At 37.9% G+C, this 20,978-nt stretch overlaps 1 protein-coding gene across 2 annotated transcripts in view; it reads right to left on the minus strand.

The window, feature by feature from the left end:
- Positions 1–4,338: 4,338 nt before the first annotated feature.
- Positions 4,339–20,978, minus strand: part of LOC106056472 (uncharacterized) — a 17,490-nt gene continuing 850 nt past the window's right edge. Inside the window, exons 1-3 of one of the 2 annotated variants that reach the window (XM_013213254.2) lie at positions 18,907–19,092; positions 8,006–8,263; positions 4,339–5,333 (exon numbers count right to left, since the gene is read on the minus strand). In XM_013213254.2, coding sequence (XP_013068708.2) covers positions 4,613–5,333; positions 8,006–8,232 — 948 coding nt within the window. In that variant the 5' untranslated portion in view covers positions 8,233–8,263; positions 18,907–19,092 and the 3' untranslated portion in view covers positions 4,339–4,612. Of the gene's footprint in view, positions 5,334–8,005; positions 8,264–18,906; positions 19,093–20,978 lie in introns of those variants that run through there. The other variant, XM_013213255.2, reaches the window with a different exon arrangement.

The following is a 20,978-nucleotide window of genomic DNA, read 5'->3' on the forward strand; positions in this document are numbered from 1 at the left end:
ATTTAACCTATTTTTAGATTATGTCGCCCAACTTCTAGTATTTTGACCGATTTTGGAAAAAAAAAAGGGGGGGGGGCGCAGTCCAATTAATTTTAAGAAATCATAGTTTGTTAATAGTTAATTACATATCTATATGATAAAAACTACTTATTGATATTTTAACCAATCCTTATATTATCATGGAGCAAGCACACAAACTTGCTTCAAATTATTCTCTATAGGGAATAGGTCACAATTGTATCTGATTTGTCCTGTTTTACCATCAGGATAGCGATGAATCTTTGAAAGCATCCGAGCCTAGATAGAATTCTCCTCAAGCCATCGCGACTCACTGTATTAAACACTTTGGTGAGGTCAATGAAGGCCACGTACAGGTTCTGCTCATTGCATGTTTCCTGCATTTGACGCAAGACGAAAAATCATGGTTGATGTGCCTCTATCAGCCCGAAAACCGCACTGACTTTCAGAGAGCACATTGCCAACTATAGAGTTGGTCACTACTGTGTTAAGGATTTTTCCCGCTACTGACAGTAAAGTAATGTTGTCAACCACTTTACGTATCTTCACATCGCTTTTTGATCGCCTCTAATTGAAACTATGGCTGCGCTATCAGTTATACCAACTATTTTTATTTTATTATTATTAGTAGCGTGGTTGCATTATTTATGTGCCAGACGTTTCCACACGGTCAATATTATTCAGAAATTGTTCAATTTTTCGTGATAGTTTCGATTGTCCATTGAATGGTTCAAATATCTTCTTCCCTGGACACAAACACATTAAGATTTTATAATTGACTTTAACTAAATGTAGACGCAATGAAAATATTTACTTTCATGCAGTAGCGTAGCTAGGGTATATGATGCCCAGTGCGGCAGCCCCCCGTCTATAAAAAACGAAATAAAACAGCGGGCTTTTTTTTCGACCTAATGTGTTTTTAGTGTTAAAGTATTGCTGATTCGCCAAAAAAAAATCAATTTAACAACAAGATACTACAAAAATCTTAGCTGCTTTCTTGCTGACAGAATTGATATATATTTTTCCCAACAATTGCCAAATTAGTGAGTCGCTAATTTTTTCAGCGTTGATTGCCATTAATTAATGATCAGCTTGAGTCTGAAAAAACTTTGCTCGCACAGAACCTCACTTACCACAATTGTCAGAAATATGAAAATAAAGACAATATTTACAACTGAATCATCTAGTCAACATTTTTAAAGATTAAAACGCAGTATCTGAAACAGGTTCTTGTTGCAGAAGTTCAACTGCTTCTGAGGATTCACTAGTTGGGATGGTGACAAATATTTCATATTTACCTACCACATCATGATATTGCTCATACTTTTCTTGCACTATCCCGTCCAAGGAAGAATACATTTCCACCCTTAGCTCTTTCTTGTGTGTTAATACAGAATCTTCACCTTTTTCGTCTGGCATCTTGCGGCTAACACTTCTTTGAAGTTCTGCGCTAATCACCAAATCTGAGCACATGCATTCTGTAAAGGTAACACTGGATTCAATGCGATATTCTTCCGTCTAGTAGTTAAGAATGTTTTTAATCTTTTCAAGTACGCAGTCTCGAATTGACAATCTCTTGTTTTTAAAGGAAGACTTACGCGTCCTTAATTCAGCTATTACAGGGGCCAAAACCCAAGGTAGGTGAAAAAAAATGAAGACTGCATAGCAACTAACAATCTGCCTGCTTCAGACCTAGTAGAAGAGTTTTCATCTGGTCTAGTCAATGTCTCTAGTGTTTCTATAGTTGTTTTTTTTTTTAAATGAATCCATAACTATCTTAACGACTTCTGCGCTTAAGATAGTTTCAGTTATTTTATTGAGGACGTCCTAGCGATGTGCTGAAGTCGATAAAAAGGTGTGTATCAAAAAATGTTACTGAATAGATGTCAGCTTCAGCCCGAATTCCAGCCAAACTCAGAGAATGGTTCTAGGATAAGGATGATGTCAATGAAAGACTACAGAATTTATGCCCCGTCTGTATCCATGAAAACGTAACCTCAACATTTGGAAAAAATTATTGAGTTTTGAGATGTCAAGTGAACTGTTTAAAGATCGAAAAATATTTGGCTCATTATCACCTAATATATATATATATAGAAGTGCAGATCTTAGAGAGGAAGTGGAGATGGATTGGTCACAACCTTAGAAAAGATACCAGCAACAGAGCTAGGCAGGCCTTAGGGTGGAACCCCCAGGGAACAAGACGCAGAGGAAGACCAAAAAGAACATGGCGACGCAGTGTACTTGAAGAAGCAGAGAAGACCTGGAAGAGCTGGGAAACCATAAAAAAAACAACTAGCAAGAGACCGTGGAGAGTGGCGTGTTTTTGTCGAGGCCCTATGTTCCATGAGGAACTCAAAGGAGTGATGATGATGATCACCTAATATTACAATAGGTTCTTTTAGTATTGTGAAGACATGTACGTGTTTGGTCTGGAACTAAGCTTAGTTCGAAGAAAAAGTTCTCTCAGGAGTGGATCGTAATTGAATAGTAATTTCACAAACCCTTAAGAATGACCTAGATCTTTTTTTCATTCTTCTTCCACTTTTTTGCGATGCCCATCAAGTGACAGATTGTGCTATTTCAGAGTCTAAGGCATTTATTTATAAGCTCTAGATCTAGATATCAAAAAGTACGTGAGCGTGTAAAAGTGCATTGCCTTCAGAGATTTAAACAAATCTAGTCAACTTGATTCAACCAGGTAAACAGCTTGCGTTTAATTTAAGCAAGAACATAGGAAATTCATTACTTAAGTAAATTAATTTCAAGTAATTATTTCAAATTCAGTAGTTTGTCTTTGTTCATGTATGATTTTATTGAGAAAATGTATCCTTAGTTTGATTTTATTGAGAAAATGTATCCTTAGTTTGATGCCCCTCATCACCTGATGCCCCGTGGGCCCGCACCACTCGCACATGGCTAGCTACGCCACTGTTTTCATGAGAGAACTAAAATGAAGTGTAAAAAATGGCAATCTACAATAACAATAAATGTGTACAATAATGTCCGCTAGAAAGAGTGTCAGAAATCAGCCATGGAAGGAAGAATGCACTTGAAGCTGTCAGCTTATCTTGCACACCACCAAATAACAGGGAAAGAACTAATTAATTTTGCATATGTTTGCGGACATAAACCTTTTTTTCTAAGCTAAATTGCAACATTTAGCAGGAGGAAAGGATCAGCAGCTAAATATATATTTATAGAAAGTAAGAGTGATCTAAATTCAGTCGATTTGACAACTGCCATAACAGACCTAAAACTGGAACTGTTTGACTTTCAAAACCAAACTTGCCAAATTTTGAGCAAAGTTGAAAAATGCATGGCGGCTATTCTGTATTGTCTGCAAAAACTTACCAAAATCTCAGAAAACAAGCGTGAAGGTTGATCTCGATGTTTACAAGCAAGTTTATGAGTTAATACACGTTTATATATAAAAAAAACAACAACTCGTTGTACATAATTGTATTTCACTTCACTGGGCCAAGCAACGAAAGGTGTGCGTTATTTGAAATAATTAATTAGTAAGCAATTATAAAATGATTATTTAATAATGAAGAAATAGGGAATGCACATTGGTAAGTTCTACATCCTTGATGGGATTACATGTGCCATTGAGTCCGTGCCGATGTGTTATAGGCTTGTATATATGGAGTTCATTAATGTTTGGTGTCTCCGGTGTACAGAATAAAGGAAGTCTGGAGAAGCAGATCTTTTTGTTTAAAAAGCTAAACATTTATTTAGCACTATTTAGCTCTGCAGAATCGAATTCTCTTTGAGCTTTTCCTTTTGTAGCTTTGATTTAGTTGGCAATTTGGAAGTTCAATTTTTGCGTCCTTGACATTGTTTAGCTATTTAGTGTATCGTGAAAATCTCCAATTGTGGCTTTTCTTGACTAATTTTGTTGACAGATATCTGCTTATTGTTTAAAATTGTGATTTACAGGCTCCTAAGTCTACATTCTTTTACGACACGAGTCTGTAAGATAGAAAAAAAAAAGGTTGGGAAAAACGTGTACGCCCAAACATCCCACAGGACGACCAGGTGGGGGGTGGGGAGTAGGCAGCAGGCACACTTCGAACCCGGTACCATCGAGACGATATACAATACCTTTGTAATAAATGCGTTCAGTTGTATACATATCATATGCAATGATGCCAATTTTAACACCCAGTCCGCCCCGGTTTTAACAAAGCAAAAGTTTTTCCAGCAACTATTTTAAAATGATTTTATATTAAATAAATGTTTACAAAATTGTCACAATAGCTAAAGGGATAAAGAAAAAAAACGTTATAATGACATATTTGTATTATTTTATTTCCATTTCTTCTAATAAAATACGTTAGTTGCACAATTAAAAAAATAGCTCATTCCAATCTTAGTGTCTACAGAGTCACATTGATCTGCTGGAACATGTCATTCGTCGCAATCTTAATGTCTACAGAGTCACATTGATCTGCTGGGACATGTCATTCGTCGCAATCTTAATGTCTACAGAGTCACATTGATCTGCTAGGACATGTCATTCGTCGCAATCTTAATGTCTACAGAGTCACATTGATCTGCTGGGACATGTCATTCGTCGCAATCTTAATGTCTACAGAGTCACATTGATCTGCTGGGACATGTCATTCGTCGCAATCTTATCCATGGCCTTGTGTTCCCTTAATTCGCTTGTCTTATTGCGGCGTACTAAAGGTGCTTTCTTGGATGAGAAGTTCCCCTTAGAGAACTGTGGATGTGTTTCTTCAAGTCTTTGGTCAATGAGTTTAAGGACATCAGTTGTTTTTCTGTTTGAATGTTTCACGTCACTGCTGGCGTCATTAAGCTCACTCACATTTAAGTCAGATGACTCATCTGTTATATTGGGCAAGACAAAGTCAAGTTGTGCCGTGACATCATGGAAAACCTCGTCGTTGAGAGACTCACTGGGGTCCAATGTGGCTACATAGTGCAACTCTTGACTTTCTTTGTAGGTTCTTTCTATGGATGGAAGATGAAGCTCTAAGCCAAGAGTGTCCTTCTTATGGACTGTCTCCTTTAAAAATGTTTTGTCGGCCAGGACAACAGGCCGTTTTCTTGGTGATAAAGCAGAAGGCAATTTGTTGGGGTCAGAGGGCATATGTACATTGTTAGAAGAAAGCTCTTCATCTTTGTAGCATGACTGTTTGAAATCCACAGGCTGGCTATATACATTCCGAATAACTGGTTTCCCTTCAGCAGTATTGGCAAAAGTTTTTTGCATAAATCTGTTTAATTCTTGGAGCATTCGGACCGATGGTGGAGTAGTGGATCTTTTGGAGACTTTCTGGAGAAATCTTGAAAAAAAACCAAATTCATTATCTATCTATTTATGTAATCTAATCTAATCTAATCTAATCTAATCTAATCTAATCTAATCTAATCTAATCTAATCTAATCTAATCTAATCTAATCTAATCTAATGTAATCTATCTATCGATCTATCTATCTATCTATCTATCTATCTATCTATCTATCTATCTATCTATCTATCTATCTATCTATCTATCTATCTATCTATCTATCTATCTATCTATCTATCTATCTATCTATCTATCTATCTATCTATCTATCTATCTATCTATCATCTCAGTCTTTCAGCTTTAAAAGTTAATTCTATTTGATATAGAGATATGCACTAGATAGTGTGAAAGAAAAGTTGAGTGGATTTTATCTAGAAGTGGACAGAGCACAAAGACTACATCAGATGATCGAGACCACATGAAGCTGTGAAAAGAGATCCACAAGGACTTCTCCTCCCTTCAAACTCCCTTGTGCTGGAAGATTTTGTTGGTAGTTGTTTTTTTAAATGCTATGAGCTATACATAAGCTTGAATTCTTCGTTCCTTGGAGCGTTACATTATTGAAATGAAGTTAATAAACTCCTTTGTTAAGGCCTCTGTGTTCTTCATTCTCCCATCTTGTCTTTGATTGATGACACGTCGGATGTGTAGCTGAGTAGTGTTATGTACAAGTTTAGAGAGTATGTTAGTTTTTAGCGACGATAAAAGTAGTGACGTAGTAAGACGAATGACGTAGTAGAATAGACGAACAAGAAGAACAACATGGCGATAGTATAGAAGTAGTTTGTTTTGGATGTTAGTTAGTGAAGTAGCGACGTTTATGAAGACTAGATGGACTTCTTAGTTATAAATAAATGTGTAATTTGCAACAGTAAAAGTCGTTATCAAGTGTATTATTAACCTGTAATGTTCTGTGGCTAATGTGGAGTAATTAATGAGATAGAAGTGAAGTCAGATCAAAGATTAGCCCACAACAGTAGCGAAAACCTATCTGAGGAGGGCCTGAGCTCGAATCCCTATGTAGACTAGGTATTTTTAATTTTATCGGAGAAATGTCTGACAAAAAACATCCTCCGACAAACATGTGTCCCGTCCGTAACCCACATGTCCACTCAAGAGCTTGGACCAGGACTCACTGAACATGATATAGGAGAATGGGAAATCCGCTAGCCATTGGCAATATACATATACTATTACATAATGTTTCTGTGCATAACGAGCATTCATTAAAAAATTGAGGTTATTTATTATTATCATCAAAAATCATCAAGTGTTTATCAATAATTTTTAGGCTACTTTACTTTATTGTATTTAGCTTTTATATATTATGCCCACTTTTAGTGTAGGCTGGGTGTTTCCTCAGGCTTTTTTTAAATATATAAATATATAGTCCCCGCATTTTAAGGGAGTTTTCAGTCTTGGCAATTTTCTCCAATACTGACATAAAAGGAAACATCTAGGTCTGAAGACTGTAACCGGAATATCCATGAGTCAAGGTGGGGTTGGCCAATGGTCCATTCTCTGCCATTCATAGAGCTCTACAAATGGAACTTTCTGCAGTAGAAAGCTTAAAGTGGACTGTGCCATGGGTATGCCCTGGCAGATAAGCTATCAAAGGCAGGTTCATCTATGGAACAACCAGATAGACCTGTTAACTACCTCACCCTAAGGTCAATATTAGTCAACAATCACGAAGAGGAGTGGCTCAACCAATGGGCATCAGGAAACACAGGCAGAGCCATGTTCAAAGAAATGACTACGCCTAACAAACTGGGCAGTATTAACTTCCTCCCCCGCAAAGAACAATCTACAATCTTCCAACTAAGAACAGGACACACACCACTATTAAATTACCACCTGAACAAAATAAACTCCACACAACTACCCCTTTGCAGACACTGCGCCCACCCCTTTGAAACCGTAAACCATATCCTGAATGCCCCTTCCTAATCCACCTTAGGCAGACCCTACTTCCACTACAGCCCAACATAACCACCACCCTGTATGGCAGTGCTGAACAACTGAAGAAAACAGCACACTTTTTTTCCTTGGCACAGTCTGCAAAAGAGCTCACAGCTCAGCATCAATAAAGCTAGCTAGAAGAAGAAGAAGAAGAATAATATGCCCACTTTAGGTAAGAAAAAAAAATTAGTTGCTGATGATATTGATCATAGGCGTAGCTAGGAATTTTCCATCAATTGGGTCCTGGGGGGGGGGGCTTGACCTCTTTGAGGGCCCCTTCATTTTGAGTAATATTTAATTTTTAATGTAAAAAACACTCATTTGGGAGCCCTTCTGAAGTGGAGGCCAGGGGGGATTTTCAAATTCTCCCCCCTCCTCCCCCTACCCTAGCTAAGCCACTGGTATTGATTTGGAATGGGGGTCGGAGACTCGGAGCATATTTCTGATAAAAAAATACATGTATTCTTTAAAACAAAAAAGAAAATAATAGAATCCTTCCAACACACAGCATATACATGTGAAATGATCTTATTGTGTTATGTGGCCAGCACAACGATCAACACGCTCTATCCAATTTCTCAACATAATCTGAATTCATTCGATTTGGAGGTCAAGAGTTTATTGATCATTCAATCACACCCTTCAATAGGCGACAAAGTCCTGCCAGTAATTTTAGGTCTACAGTTACATGATTAATTAATTACCTGTGCTCCTCATTCTTCAAGATCAGAGCAGCACTTTTTTCTTGGAGGCAAACCTCGGCCAAGTAAGTGCCCAACTTCATCTGAATCACTCTGTTTTTCCTGTAGGCCAGCCTCTCATTCTCAGTTCCGTACATCTGGGCCGCCACTTGCTTGTAGTTCTCTTCGCGAGGCTTTAAAACCAGGAGCATTGTATCTGCTGATGCCGGGCGCTTTTCACCAGAGGGCATTATGGTTAGAGTGAAAGAAGCTGCTCCGAGTCTGTGGACACAAAGAAATATGTGAACCTAATTTTACTTTAGAAATTAATATCACAATCAGTTTATATATTTGCTTGAGTCATTGCAGGCTTCAAACGTATTGAGCTAATGAGTTTTATTTTATTCTAGAAGCTTCTTACGTTCATTAAAAAAATTAATGTTGTTTAAATCCTAGAAAGAAATCGTTCCATCTTCTTTAAGACGAATTTCTGTGGCATTTTATGTGTCGAGAGAGTTTCTTTTCCCTTAGCCGCTTCACATGCGACAATAGAGGCCAATCCTTTATACTCAACTGCTGTTATAGGCTGTAATCACCAGATGCTGTAAACACTATCACACTTCTTTCTATATGCCATCTGCTTGCGCTTCATATGGATCTATTTAATGCCTCATTTTTCTCAACAATTTGAAGAGCTTCATGGCGCATTTGTGTACTTTGAAATGGAAGGACATACAGAATGTATTGTGGAAGTCGACATGTGGCATTCTGTGAACATGCTGATAACAGCGCGGGTGTTCTGGCACCCTGCTCTTCGCAGCACTTCCTCATTAAATGTAAAAAAAAAAAGTAAAGTTCCCCTTTCAGACCTTGTGGTCTATAGGGCAGATGATGTAAAGGTCATCTGATTCTGTGACCTACGGTTAACGAGGGTCTCATTTGGCCAGCACAATGACCAACCGCCTTTACTTTTCCCCAACTAATGTCAGGTACCCATTAGAGCTGGGTGGACTCTTGAGGGGAACCCGGGACCCCCGGTTCAGAAGCCAAACGCTTTACCGCTCAGCCACCACGCCTCCTCATTGAATGTAATGACAGAAAAAAACACTGATCTCTCCACCCCCCCCCTTTTCCGAATTTACAACACGTGGTTATACCATTTTAAAACATATCTGGCTTTAGGCAATTAAAAAAGGGAAGTTTCAGCTCACCCCCTTTAAAGAGAGTACAAAACGTGTTGAAATCACGGTCTAGATGATTTGTAGAGGCCGTTTCAATCAATAGCGGATCTAGAACCTTTGAGGGGGGGGCTTTTTGTCTAAACATTGACCCTAAGTATAAATTCACATACTTTGTTTATACACACAAAGACACGCACACACATATTTTAATAAGTCTGCTTTCGTCAGAAAATGGAAGGGGGCGGTAAAAGTGAAGCTGATGAATTTTATATTTACTCTTAATTATTGCATTCGATATTGGAGCGGAGACGACTTGATATAAACATGTAATATATACTATATATAACTTATAGTAGTGACATATTTCTTTGTACACAAATCGTCGCCCGCCCTCCAAAAGTTTAGGGCCCGGTGTGTATGTGTGTGTGTGTGTGGATATATTTACTTCCCGTTGCCCCACGTGGCATCAATCACCTTTCATTTATAATAACAAATGATTAAATTGAGGACCACATTGCGGTACTGCATAACATATCAGTAATTTTAAATATCAATGGGTAGCATATATAATATGAGTATTTAGCTAATATTGTTCACAAACTGTCATTTCTGTACAAACATTTGACCCCCCCCCCCCTTAAAGGATTATGGTTGGGGGTGGGCGATAGATGCCACCCACCTTTCTTCCATCCACACGAAATGGCCAACATACCAGTGGAAAGGGGTTTGGGGGACAAAATCTAAAAGTAGGTCAAAATATAGATACTTAGTATATATTATCAAAATAAGTAATTTTGTATGATTGCTCTATACCAATTCGCTCGGTCGGAGATCGCCCCTACGGCCACCTCACTCATTCCACTAATGGTTTCAAGGCAATGTATTATAAATTGGGAGTTCTGAAATACATTATTGAAAAACACCAATTATTATATAAAAATATATAGCTAGTCTAACTGAATTATGTGTATAACAATTAGGCCTATATACAAGTGATTTAGTCTATTACTGAAATATAACAGTTATATACTTTATACGCTATTTAGTCTACTACTGAAATATAACAATTAAATACAAGCAATTTAGTCTACCACTGAAATATAACATTTATATATGTGGGATTTAGTTTACTACTGAAATATAACAATTAAATAGAAGCGATTTAGTCTACTAATGAAATATAACAATTAAATAGAAGCGATTTAGTCTACTACTGAAATATAACAATTAAATAGAAACAATTTAGTCTACTACTGAAATATAACAATTAAATAGAAACAATTTAGTCTACCACTGAAATATAACATTTATATATGTGGGATTTAGTTTACTACTGAAATATAACAATTAAATAGAAACAATTTAGTCTACTACTGAAATTTATGGCTCCTTTTGTCTCGAAAGGCAATGGATGCGCCCAAGTGAGTCACTGGTTTTGGCTTAATCTTGAGACGGGGCAGAATCTGGTGTGGCTAATCAAGCCAATTCTAGAACGGCAGACTTTGCCACAATTCGTACATTTGTATGCCTCTGATTTAGGGCTAGCAGACAGGGCAGCTTTCTTTTTTTCCCTCTTGATTAAAGCCGCTTCAATTCTTTTGTTCTCAGCAAGGGTTGTCCCAGCACGCACAGTCTGTCTCCATGCACTCCGGTCTTTGGCTATGTTTTCCCACATACTTTCACTGATGCCTGAGGCTCTCATGTCTCGCTTGCAGACATCTCTATATGTTAGTCTTGGGCGGCCCTTGGGTCTGACTCCTTCCACAAGCTCAGCATATAAGATATCTTTCGGGATTCTACCATCTGGCATGCGGGTGACATGTCCGAGCCAGCGTAATCTCCTTTGTGTCAGGAGAGCATACATGCTGTTCATATTGGCCAGTCTCAAAACTTCCTGATTGGAGACATGGTCCCTCCAAGAGATGCCCATTATGCGTCTCAGGCAGCGCAAGTGGAAACTATTCAATCTGTGCTCTTGGTACATGTATGTTGACCAGCTTTCACTGCCATAAAGGAGAGTGCTCACAACACAGGCGTTGTAGACTAGGATTTTGGTCGCTGTGGTCAATTTACCATTTTCCCAGACGCGCTTGGAGAGTTTTGCCAATGCTGTGGTAGCTTTTCCTATCCTTTTTGTCAGCTCGATGTCTAAGTCTAGGTTACTGACAATTGTTGAACCCAAGTAGGTAAATTCCTGCACCACTGAAAGGGTGTGGTTCCCAATTTGTATTATAGGTATTTCTGCAACGTCTTGTGCCAGGATTTCGGTCTTGGAGAGACTTATAGTAAGGCTAAACTCTTGACAAGCAGCTGCTAAGGCGTTCACTAGCTTCTGTAGACCTCCTTGTGAGTGAGATACGAGTGCCGCGTCATCGGCAAACAGCAGCTCCCTTATCAAGATACGACGCCTTTTCGTTTTGGCTTTAAGACGTGCCAGGTTAAAGAGCCTTCCATCGGATCTGCTATGGATGTATATTCCGTCTTCCAGGGATTTAAAAGCACTGGATAGTACGACTGAGAAGAAGATGCCAAAAAGTGTAGGGGCCAGTACACATCCTTGTTTTACACCGCTCTTAATGGAGAATGGCCTGGAGGAAGAACTTTCAAACTGAACGGTGCCCTGCATATTTTCGTGAAAAGCTGACACTAGTTTTCTTAACTTATTTGGACATCCGATTCTCTCTAGTACAGCAAACAGACCGCTTCTGCTAACAAGGTCAAAGGCCTTGGTCAAATCAATAAAAGCTATGAAGAGGGGCTGCTTTTGTTCTCTGCTCTTCTCCTGTAGCTGCCGCAGAGAGAAAATCATATCTGTTGTAGATCTTCCTGAACTAAAGCCACACTGCGACTCTGGATAAACACGATCTGCCAGGATCTGTAATCGCTTTAGTAACACTCTAGCAAAAGCCTTTCCGACTATGCTAAGCAGTGAGATGCCTCTGTAATTGTTACAATCAGAGCGGTCGCCTTTATTTTTATAAATTGTAACAATGTTGGAGTCTTTCAATTCCTGGGGGACCATTCCTTGTTCCCAGCACAAGCTTAGCAGTTCATGGAGTGGTTTGATTAGGGCATGTTTTCCAGCCTGAATTACTTCAGCAGGAATGCCATCTCCTCCGGGTGTTTTCCCATGTGCAAGCATGTCAATGGCAATGCTCAGCTCCTTTACTGAGGGCGTTTCGTCTAATTCCGTCAAAACTGGAAGTGATGGGAAGTTGGAAACAGCATTTGGTGAGATGGCGTTTTCAATCTGGTAGAGTTCTGCATAGTGTTCTACCCATCGTTCCATTTGCAGCGCACGATCGCTGATGATTGAGCCATCTTTTGACTTGAGTGGAGCACACTTGCTGGTGTGAGGTCCAAAGGCTTTTCTCATGCCCTCATATATTCCTCTTATGTTACCACAGTCGGCACAAGATTGAATATCTTCGCATAGCTCCTGCCAGTATTTGTTAGCACATTGTCTCGCTACTCTTTGGGCATTGTTACGTGCAGCTCTGAGCCTTATTAAGTTGCTTGGGGTGGGATCCTTCTTGTAGATTAGCATGGCTGCTCTCTTGTTCGTAGTGGCAGTTTCCATTTCTGGTAGACTAGCGTCAAACCAGTCTTCGCTTTTCTTGGTTTTGTTTCCAAAGACCAGTGATGATGTTTGGTAGATTGTATCACGCATAAACGTCCAGCTTTTTTCTACCTCAGTCACAGAGAAGTTTTTAAAAGCTTCCTCTAATTTGTTCTCAAATTCGGTGCAAAGATCAGGATTTTTTGTGCTAGTAGTATTCAGGCGTGATTTTCTTTTTCCCTGTGAAGTGTGGATCTTAGTTGGCAGCAGTCTTGTCCGGCATGACACTAAAGTATGATCAGTATCACAATCCGCGCTTTGGTAGCTACGTGTCAGCAGTATATTTCCAATGTCCTTTCATGGCCAGGGGTGTCAATGGGGTTAAGCTCCCATTGTCTATAAAGTACTCCTAATGGCATGCGTCTCAAATAGCCTCTGACAACTAAGTCCAGCACCTGGCCTGCTCGTGTGGCTTAGATATTAAGCCCGGCGAAACTGCTCTTACTAACAGGTGAAGGGGTGAAGGCGGATACCTGGCGCCACAAAACCGGGAGCTTCGGGCAGATGGAGCTCGTCAGCCTAGTAAGGCAGTTCATCTAGGAGAGGGGTACTCTGACTTCAAACCCCCGCTGCCTTGCGGTACTGAGGCTTCAGGAGACAACCTCGAGGAGAAATCAGGAGTGAAGCCCCTTAGGCGTTGGGAGTATCAGCTATGAAATTCCCTCCGGCAGCTTCTGCAACTGAGTTGGTGCCAAATGTAATGCGATGCGTTCCTTTGGATCACATCAGCAAGGTCGAGAGAGGGATCATGTCGCATGGGCCACCCATGACCCCTTTATCCAAGGCCCAGGAATGCGCCCCGGAGAGGAAACTCTGGTGCTGCTGCAAAGCGGCTAAAACAACACGGGAGACAACAGTTACGGGTTATAAGTCCAACTTGATTGGCGTAATGTATGGACGCCACGGGTTGTCTCTGACGGTGGGAGAGGTCTTCGCGCCTCACTGATCAGCTACCGCCCGCCTCAACCTGGGCAGCCCCCAGTCAGTTAGGTGCTGATCCGCCACAGCCTGCCTGCTCTAATGGGTGCTTAGAGCTTAGTTTAAAACGACAAGTAGGCTGGAAACTTGCACCAAGCAACAAAAGAAGAAAAATTAAACTGAAAAAGAAAATCCCTGTCATGCGACTGGCCACTTGGAATGTCAGGACAATGTGTCCTGGTCTCACTGATGATCTAAGGCAGATCGACGATGCAAGGAAGACGGCAGTTATAAACAACGAGCTAAAAAGGCTACATATTGACATTGCAGCCCTGCAAGAAACCCGACTGGCCGAAAACGGCATGCTCCGCGAGACTGACTACACTTTCTTTTGGAAAGGGAAAGCACAGGATGAGACTCGAATACATGGTGTGGGCTTTGCTGTCAAGAACAGTCTTCTTCCCATGATAGTCCCCCCAGTTGGTGGCTCGGAACGGCTACTAAGCATAAGTATGATGACAGCATCTGGAAAAGTCACTCTAATTAGTGCCTATGCCCCCACACTATGCTCGCCTCAGGAGGACAAAGACAAGTTCTATGAAGACCTCAAAGAAGCCATTGCAAACATTCCTCAAAAAGAACATATGATCCTTCTAGGTGACTTCAATGCCAGAGTAGGATCAGATCACACTACCTGGCCAGACTGTCTTGGGCTTTTTGGAATCGGAAAGATGAATGAGAACGGACAAAGACTGCTTGAATTCTGCACATACCATAAGCTCTGCATTACCAACACATACTTCAGAACAAAACCACAGCACTGTGTCTCATGGAGGCACCCTAGGTCTGGGCACTGGCACCAGCTGGATATGATACTGACACGAAAAAAGGACATTGGAAATATACTGCTGACACGTAGCTACTACTGAAATATAACAATTAAATACAAGCAATTTAGTCTACCACTGAAATATAACATTTATATATGTGGGATTTAGTTTACTACTGAAATATAACAATTAAATAGAAACAATTTAGTCTACTAATGAAATATAACAATTAAATAGAAGCAATTTAGTCTACTACTGAAATATAACAATTAAATAGAAACAATTTAGTCTACTACTGAAATATAACAATTAAATAGAAACAATTTAATCTACTACTGAAATATAACAATTAAATAGAAACAATTTAGTCTACTACTGAAATATAACAATTAAATAGAAGCAATTTAGTCTACTACTGAAATATAACAATTAGTCTACTACGGAAATTTAATAACTAGATCTATATATATACAGGTCAAATACTGAAATACAACAATTATATACGAGTGATCTAATCCTCTATTAAAATAAGAAAATTATAATTAAGCGATCAAGTTCACTACTGAAATATAACAATTATAAATGCAAGTCTACAGCTGAAATATAACAATTCTATATAAGCCATCCACTGAAATTTAACAATATACAAGTCTACTAATGAAATATAACAATCAGCGGTAAATACATGAGAACTTGTCAACTATTGAAATATAGAATATATGTATATCACTAATACAAAGTTTTTGAAGCCATCATAGGAAGGTTACTTACTTGTATAGTGTATAGGTTAGTCAGCTCTGAGATCTCTGTGACTAGTTAAATCACTAAATAGAACCAGATATCTTCATAATGTAATTATATTAGAAAACAGTTCATTAGATCAAATTGATTTGTATTCTTCGTTTTACTCAGAGTGGACAGAAGCGCTCATGAGCTGGTCACATGACCTCATAAAGCCAAACCTTTTTAAAAGCTGTGCTAATCAAACGATGCTGACTTCCTGGAGTTCAGAATTAATCAATTGCTTATCAAAGTCTCCCTCAGGAGGTTATCGTGACCTTTATCATCTCTCTGTACGGAGCATTGAAACAATTATCCAACAGTACAAAAACTGAGTATGGCTGCAAATTGTGACCAAGTCAGTAGTTTTTAACTTGACTTCTCAGTTTATATACACAAAGCTAGTGTAGCATAAAACCTATAACATATAACAATTTATATAACACATATTACCCAAATCACACAATGCAGTGAATGCACATATTAGGCTACATATGTTAAACATATGAGAAAATATAAATATAAAAAACATAAAACATCACACATATAAGCCGTGTGGCAGCTCCGAGAAATATTCAAAGAACATATTGCTGAGCTCTTCTCAATATGTGTCGACCTAACAAAAGCATTCAACACTCTTAGCAGATCATGTCAACGTACTGATGTCTACAAAATGCATAATCATGGTCAGACTATTTCATGATGGCATGAAGGCTTGTGTTCAGGAGATTGGACAATAATCAAAGCCTTTGGAAGTATCAAATGGTGTAAAACAATGCTGCATCACAGAAACAACACTGTTCAGTATCATGTTTTCTGCTGTGCTGACAGATGCATTCACAAATAGAGATAATAGTGGAAATAAATTATAAATATAACACATAGAGATTTGATGGTGGCCTTTTCAACCCGAGGCGGCTCAAAGCAAAATCAAAAACAAAATCAGCAGTAATCAGAGACTTGCTATTCGCTGACGACTATGCTCTAAATGCCTGCTCTGAAAATTATTGCAGAGCATTGTCAGCGACTTCTCAAGAGCATGTTCAGACCAGGGGCGTAGCAAGGTACCCGTGGCCCCGGGTTCAAGAATATGTTTCTGTGCACCAACCCACAATAAACAAATTTAGTGTCTGACAAAAAAAAAGTGTATTCTGTATGAGCTGGTATATTTACCAAAATAAATTCCAAAGAAAGTAGTGTACCATTTTTTTTACAAAGCCTATATTACCTCATCTGTCTGGTAAAAAGTGTGTACACGTCATTTCGTTATTCCTTGGAACGGATTGTTAAGAAATAATCACCCGGTTTGAACGAAATAATGATAAAAATGAATAGATACCGATATTACAAATTACAATTAACTAATTGGCCATTTTGTTCATTAAACAAGAGCTATTGAAAAAAAAAAAAGATTTCGATAAAATTATTAATAGTTTGCCATAAAGAAATCATGTAAGATTCATTTGTATTACAGTTTATAAAATTAGTACTTTTTTTCAAATTAGCAATACATTTAAAAGGATTGCACTATATTTTTGTTTCGCTGTTGTATCATTACAAGCTGCCTCATCGGGCATCAAATACCCTGGCTACGCCACAGTCTAAATGTTACTGAAAAGATTCAATAATTATTTCCCTTTCTTAACATAACCAGCAACCTACAATGGTAAATATTTTTATGGAAAATAAAAAAATGGCTTGTATAATTAATTAATAAAAAAACGTTCGTTACCAGAAGACGAAAAATAACTGTGTCTCTTTAACTTTGAAGACTTTAAAATATTGCGAAATCAGATTAACAATATCTTTCTAGGTTTTGAGATTTAAACGTGAAAGACAGACCACACAAAGCGGCTTTTCATCATACAGAAAGCCGCTAAAAAATACTGTTATTTGATGATGGAGTACAAGCCATAAAGTAAGATCCTGTCACACAAATCACCTAACAATGCTTGAATCACGATATCCTCATACTTGCAATTCAAATCTTAAATTTGATATTATGTTTAATCATTGGACATTTGTTTTTTAAATGGTCATTGACTTAGACTCTTAGTTATTCTCGTCAACTTGTCAATTACGTTGTTAAAAACCTTTCCTCATAATTTCATTCCCAAAATGTATTGATTTATCGGGTTAAATTAAAATACTGGAAGTACTTAGTATTGAAAATATCAAAAAGAAAAAAAAATGGAAAAGGGGGGGAGGGCGACAAAAACACTAGGAAAGAGTCTGTAATGGCGAGTTATGTAGGCCTATCCAAATTATCACACAATGACTTTATAGAACCTCCACCATCAATATAGCATGGGATGTGTTGCTGAGGAATAAACCGCTTTTAGTTACTCTGAAAGAGGCACGAGTTCAAATCACTATTTGTCTTGAGCTGGGTTTTTTTTCTGGTCGAGCATCCACCGGCACCAAGGAAACCTCCCAGATACACTTTCACCCCACTGTCGTTTTTAACCAGAGTTCGGACCTTTCCCGCTTCCCTCCCCTCCCTATGACAGCAGGTTTGGGGGCTAGGACGCAATGGCTGTAAACAACATCCAAAACTTATAAAACAAACAAAACAAAACATTTTGTTTCTACAAAATTTATAAAAAAGATGATTTAAACCAGAAACTATGTTTAAAAAAATACTTTAAACTAGAAAAACATTTTACAAAGACAATATTTCCTTTATTACTCTTCAAATATAATAAAATAATAATTGAAACAATTAGACCGGTGACACAGTCAATTGCAAAAATTATGCATTTTCTGATTCTGCCAGCGAGGCAGGTAGATTTAGGAGATTATTTATTAGTATGTTCATTATATCTAGATCTAACACTTGACCTAAAGTTTTGATTTAGAATTCGGATAAAATGAAGCCTAGAATGGATCTACTTCTAAATCTAGAATCTGTGTGTAACCTATATTAGATTTACGTTAAAATATATGCAACGCTTGTAAACTTCAATAAAATTGAAGCAGCTTTACATTTATTCAGCTACAGTAATACGGCTGATTACGTCATGTTGGTTCTAGACCTAGACAAATTTACTTTTATTTTTTTTCTTTGAAAAATTATAACGGTTAGAATGGTTTCCACCGTGTGGCCAACGCGCCTGTAAATCTTTTTTTGAGATCAACTGTCCAGGTTCCTGGACCCAGGTATCTGCTGGATCCATAGTCGTGAAGTTCTGACTTGAATAGAGGAATTAAAAATAAACGTATTTAAGGTGAAGAACTCCACAATGGTAACAATATCTTTCAATAATCTAGAATTAATTTCTTTTTTCGATACCAAACAACATCATTATTTACCAAAATTCCACATATTTTGCTATATCTCTTAATACTGACGGATTAATTTCCCTTTTGATATCAGACAAAATAATTAATAACCATTAATTAATCGAAAAAATTGTTATTTTTCAAACTGATTTCTGTTTTGTAAGCTACAATAAATAATTGTGTAAAGTTTCAACTTGATCCGTGAATAGGTGTGGGGAAAATGAAATGTAAAAAATTGTTCCAGATAGACAGAGCGAATTTATTTAAACTTTGTAAAAAAAAAAATAAGTGCTTTTTAAAAAAAATAAAACTAACCTTTGCAAAACATGAACAAACCTTCCCGTCTGCGAATATTTCGATATAATCCGGTACCACACTGGGCGCTCCACCTTGAGTGGACCAAGTTATCGACCGTTAAAGATTACATAACAATTAAAGCGGCCCCATTCCACAAGTGGCTACAAATACATTACACCATTGGCCGTGACTTAGGGCTTCTCGTAGCACGCCTCAATGAGAGGTTTGTGTCCAAGAGCTCAGGTGGGAGGGGGTCGAAAGGTGTACAGCCGGATCAAATTATACTCGATAGCAAACACGGCCAATGTGATCAGTGATCAACACTCAACAGGAAATAAGCCACCCCCTTTTTTTTTTCATTTCCTTACCCACCTTCACCGTACTCCACGAAACATGCCCATGAACAAAAAATAACTTGGCATTTTTTCCGCTCTCAAACACACCAGCAGTTTAATGACAAATTAGGAAACTTGTGTATGTCCCTATTTCTCATCTCTTGACTATTTGAGAGTAAAGTTGGCAACTAATTTTCTTTTTGCAAAGCTTATAACAACTCTGTCTGTCAGGTAGATATCTTGGACTCGTTATTTTTCCCACTTCACATTCCTTTTTTAGCGGCCCCAGAAAGGGAAAGAGACGCTATTAGTTTTGTATGGCCTGTCTGTCTGTCTGTCCGTCCGTCCCTTTTAGATCTCAGAAACTAGAAGAGAAAATGAAAATCGGACATCATGATATTTTAGATCATTCAAAGTTCTGATGCCACGGCTACTTTTTTCTTTTCTGAAAGCTAAAAATCTAATTTTTAAAATCAATTATGCAAACATTTTTTTCATTTTTAAAACTATTCACTATTAATAGTAACAAACACTGGAGGCTTTTTAGTAAGGGAGATCTCCATTTACTATTTTTTCCAGACATTTATGCAAATGGTTTTATATTTTTGGTCCAATTTTTTTTTTTACAATTGTATTGCTAAGTTATGTAAGTTCTGTCATACTAAATACTACATTTACAAAAAAAAAAAGTTAACTTTTTTAAAGAGAAAAAATCTATTTACCATGTAAATAAGTTGGACATATTTTAAAACAACATTTAATAATAGTTTTTCATATTATCGCCTGAACTGCACAGCAGCTATATTGGTATGGAACACAAAACTAAAGTAATTTTTTTATTGCGGAAATGTTTTCTTCTTGAGGTTGACCATTTACAAAACAATAAGATCAATTAGATACTCATTATAAGACATTAGTTAGGCCAGGTTCACATCTAACTTCACATTCACTTTCACCTAGCCCTTGGTCTGCTTGTCCTTTGGGGCACCTCACGGGATCTGTCAACCTTTTTTCTCTATTATTCTCTGTCATTTGCCTTAGATAGAATTTCATTATGATGTTCTTTCTGAAAATATTGAAACCTGCATTTTAACCAAACTGGCTGGACCACTTCTGATAGAATTTAATACCGATATTCTTTTGAAAATATTGAAACCTGCCTTTTTCCTGCCTGGGTGGACCACTTTGGGGTCGATTTTAAGTTTGTGTTTCCACACAAACTGTCTTTGTATCCTTGTTTAAATATTTTGCTTGTTTTCACACACGATGACACAGATTTCCTGTATATTACGGAACTTAAACTTTTGAATCCTATTATTTAATATTATTATATTGTCGAACCCACTTATATGCATATCGCACAATTGCATTCTTCTTCTTCTGCTTTCTCATTATTATTGTTGAGTGTATGTTGAGTGTATGTTGAGTGTATGTTTAGTGTTGAGTGTGTGTTGAGTGTATGGTGAGCCTGCTGCTGAGGTAACTAGCGATGTCGTGAATACTATCTCAATAAGTAGAAGAGAGAACGTTTAAAGAATGAGTTGATAAGCGTAGCACCAAAATAAACCTTCTGTTTCACATTACAAAACCATCTGATTATTACAAAGCCTATATCAACTCACTCTGTCTGTCTGTCTATCTCTGTCTGTCTGGTGAAAAGGATGTACACGTTATTACTCCCAGACCCATTCTAGGATCAAGTTGAAACTTCGCACAATTATTCATTGGCATAGACAAGACACGAATCAATAAAAA

Source organism: Biomphalaria glabrata, chromosome 6 (genome assembly GCF_947242115.1).
Source record: "Biomphalaria glabrata chromosome 6, xgBioGlab47.1, whole genome shotgun sequence".
NCBI classification, from domain to species: domain Eukaryota; kingdom Metazoa; phylum Mollusca; class Gastropoda; family Planorbidae; genus Biomphalaria; species Biomphalaria glabrata.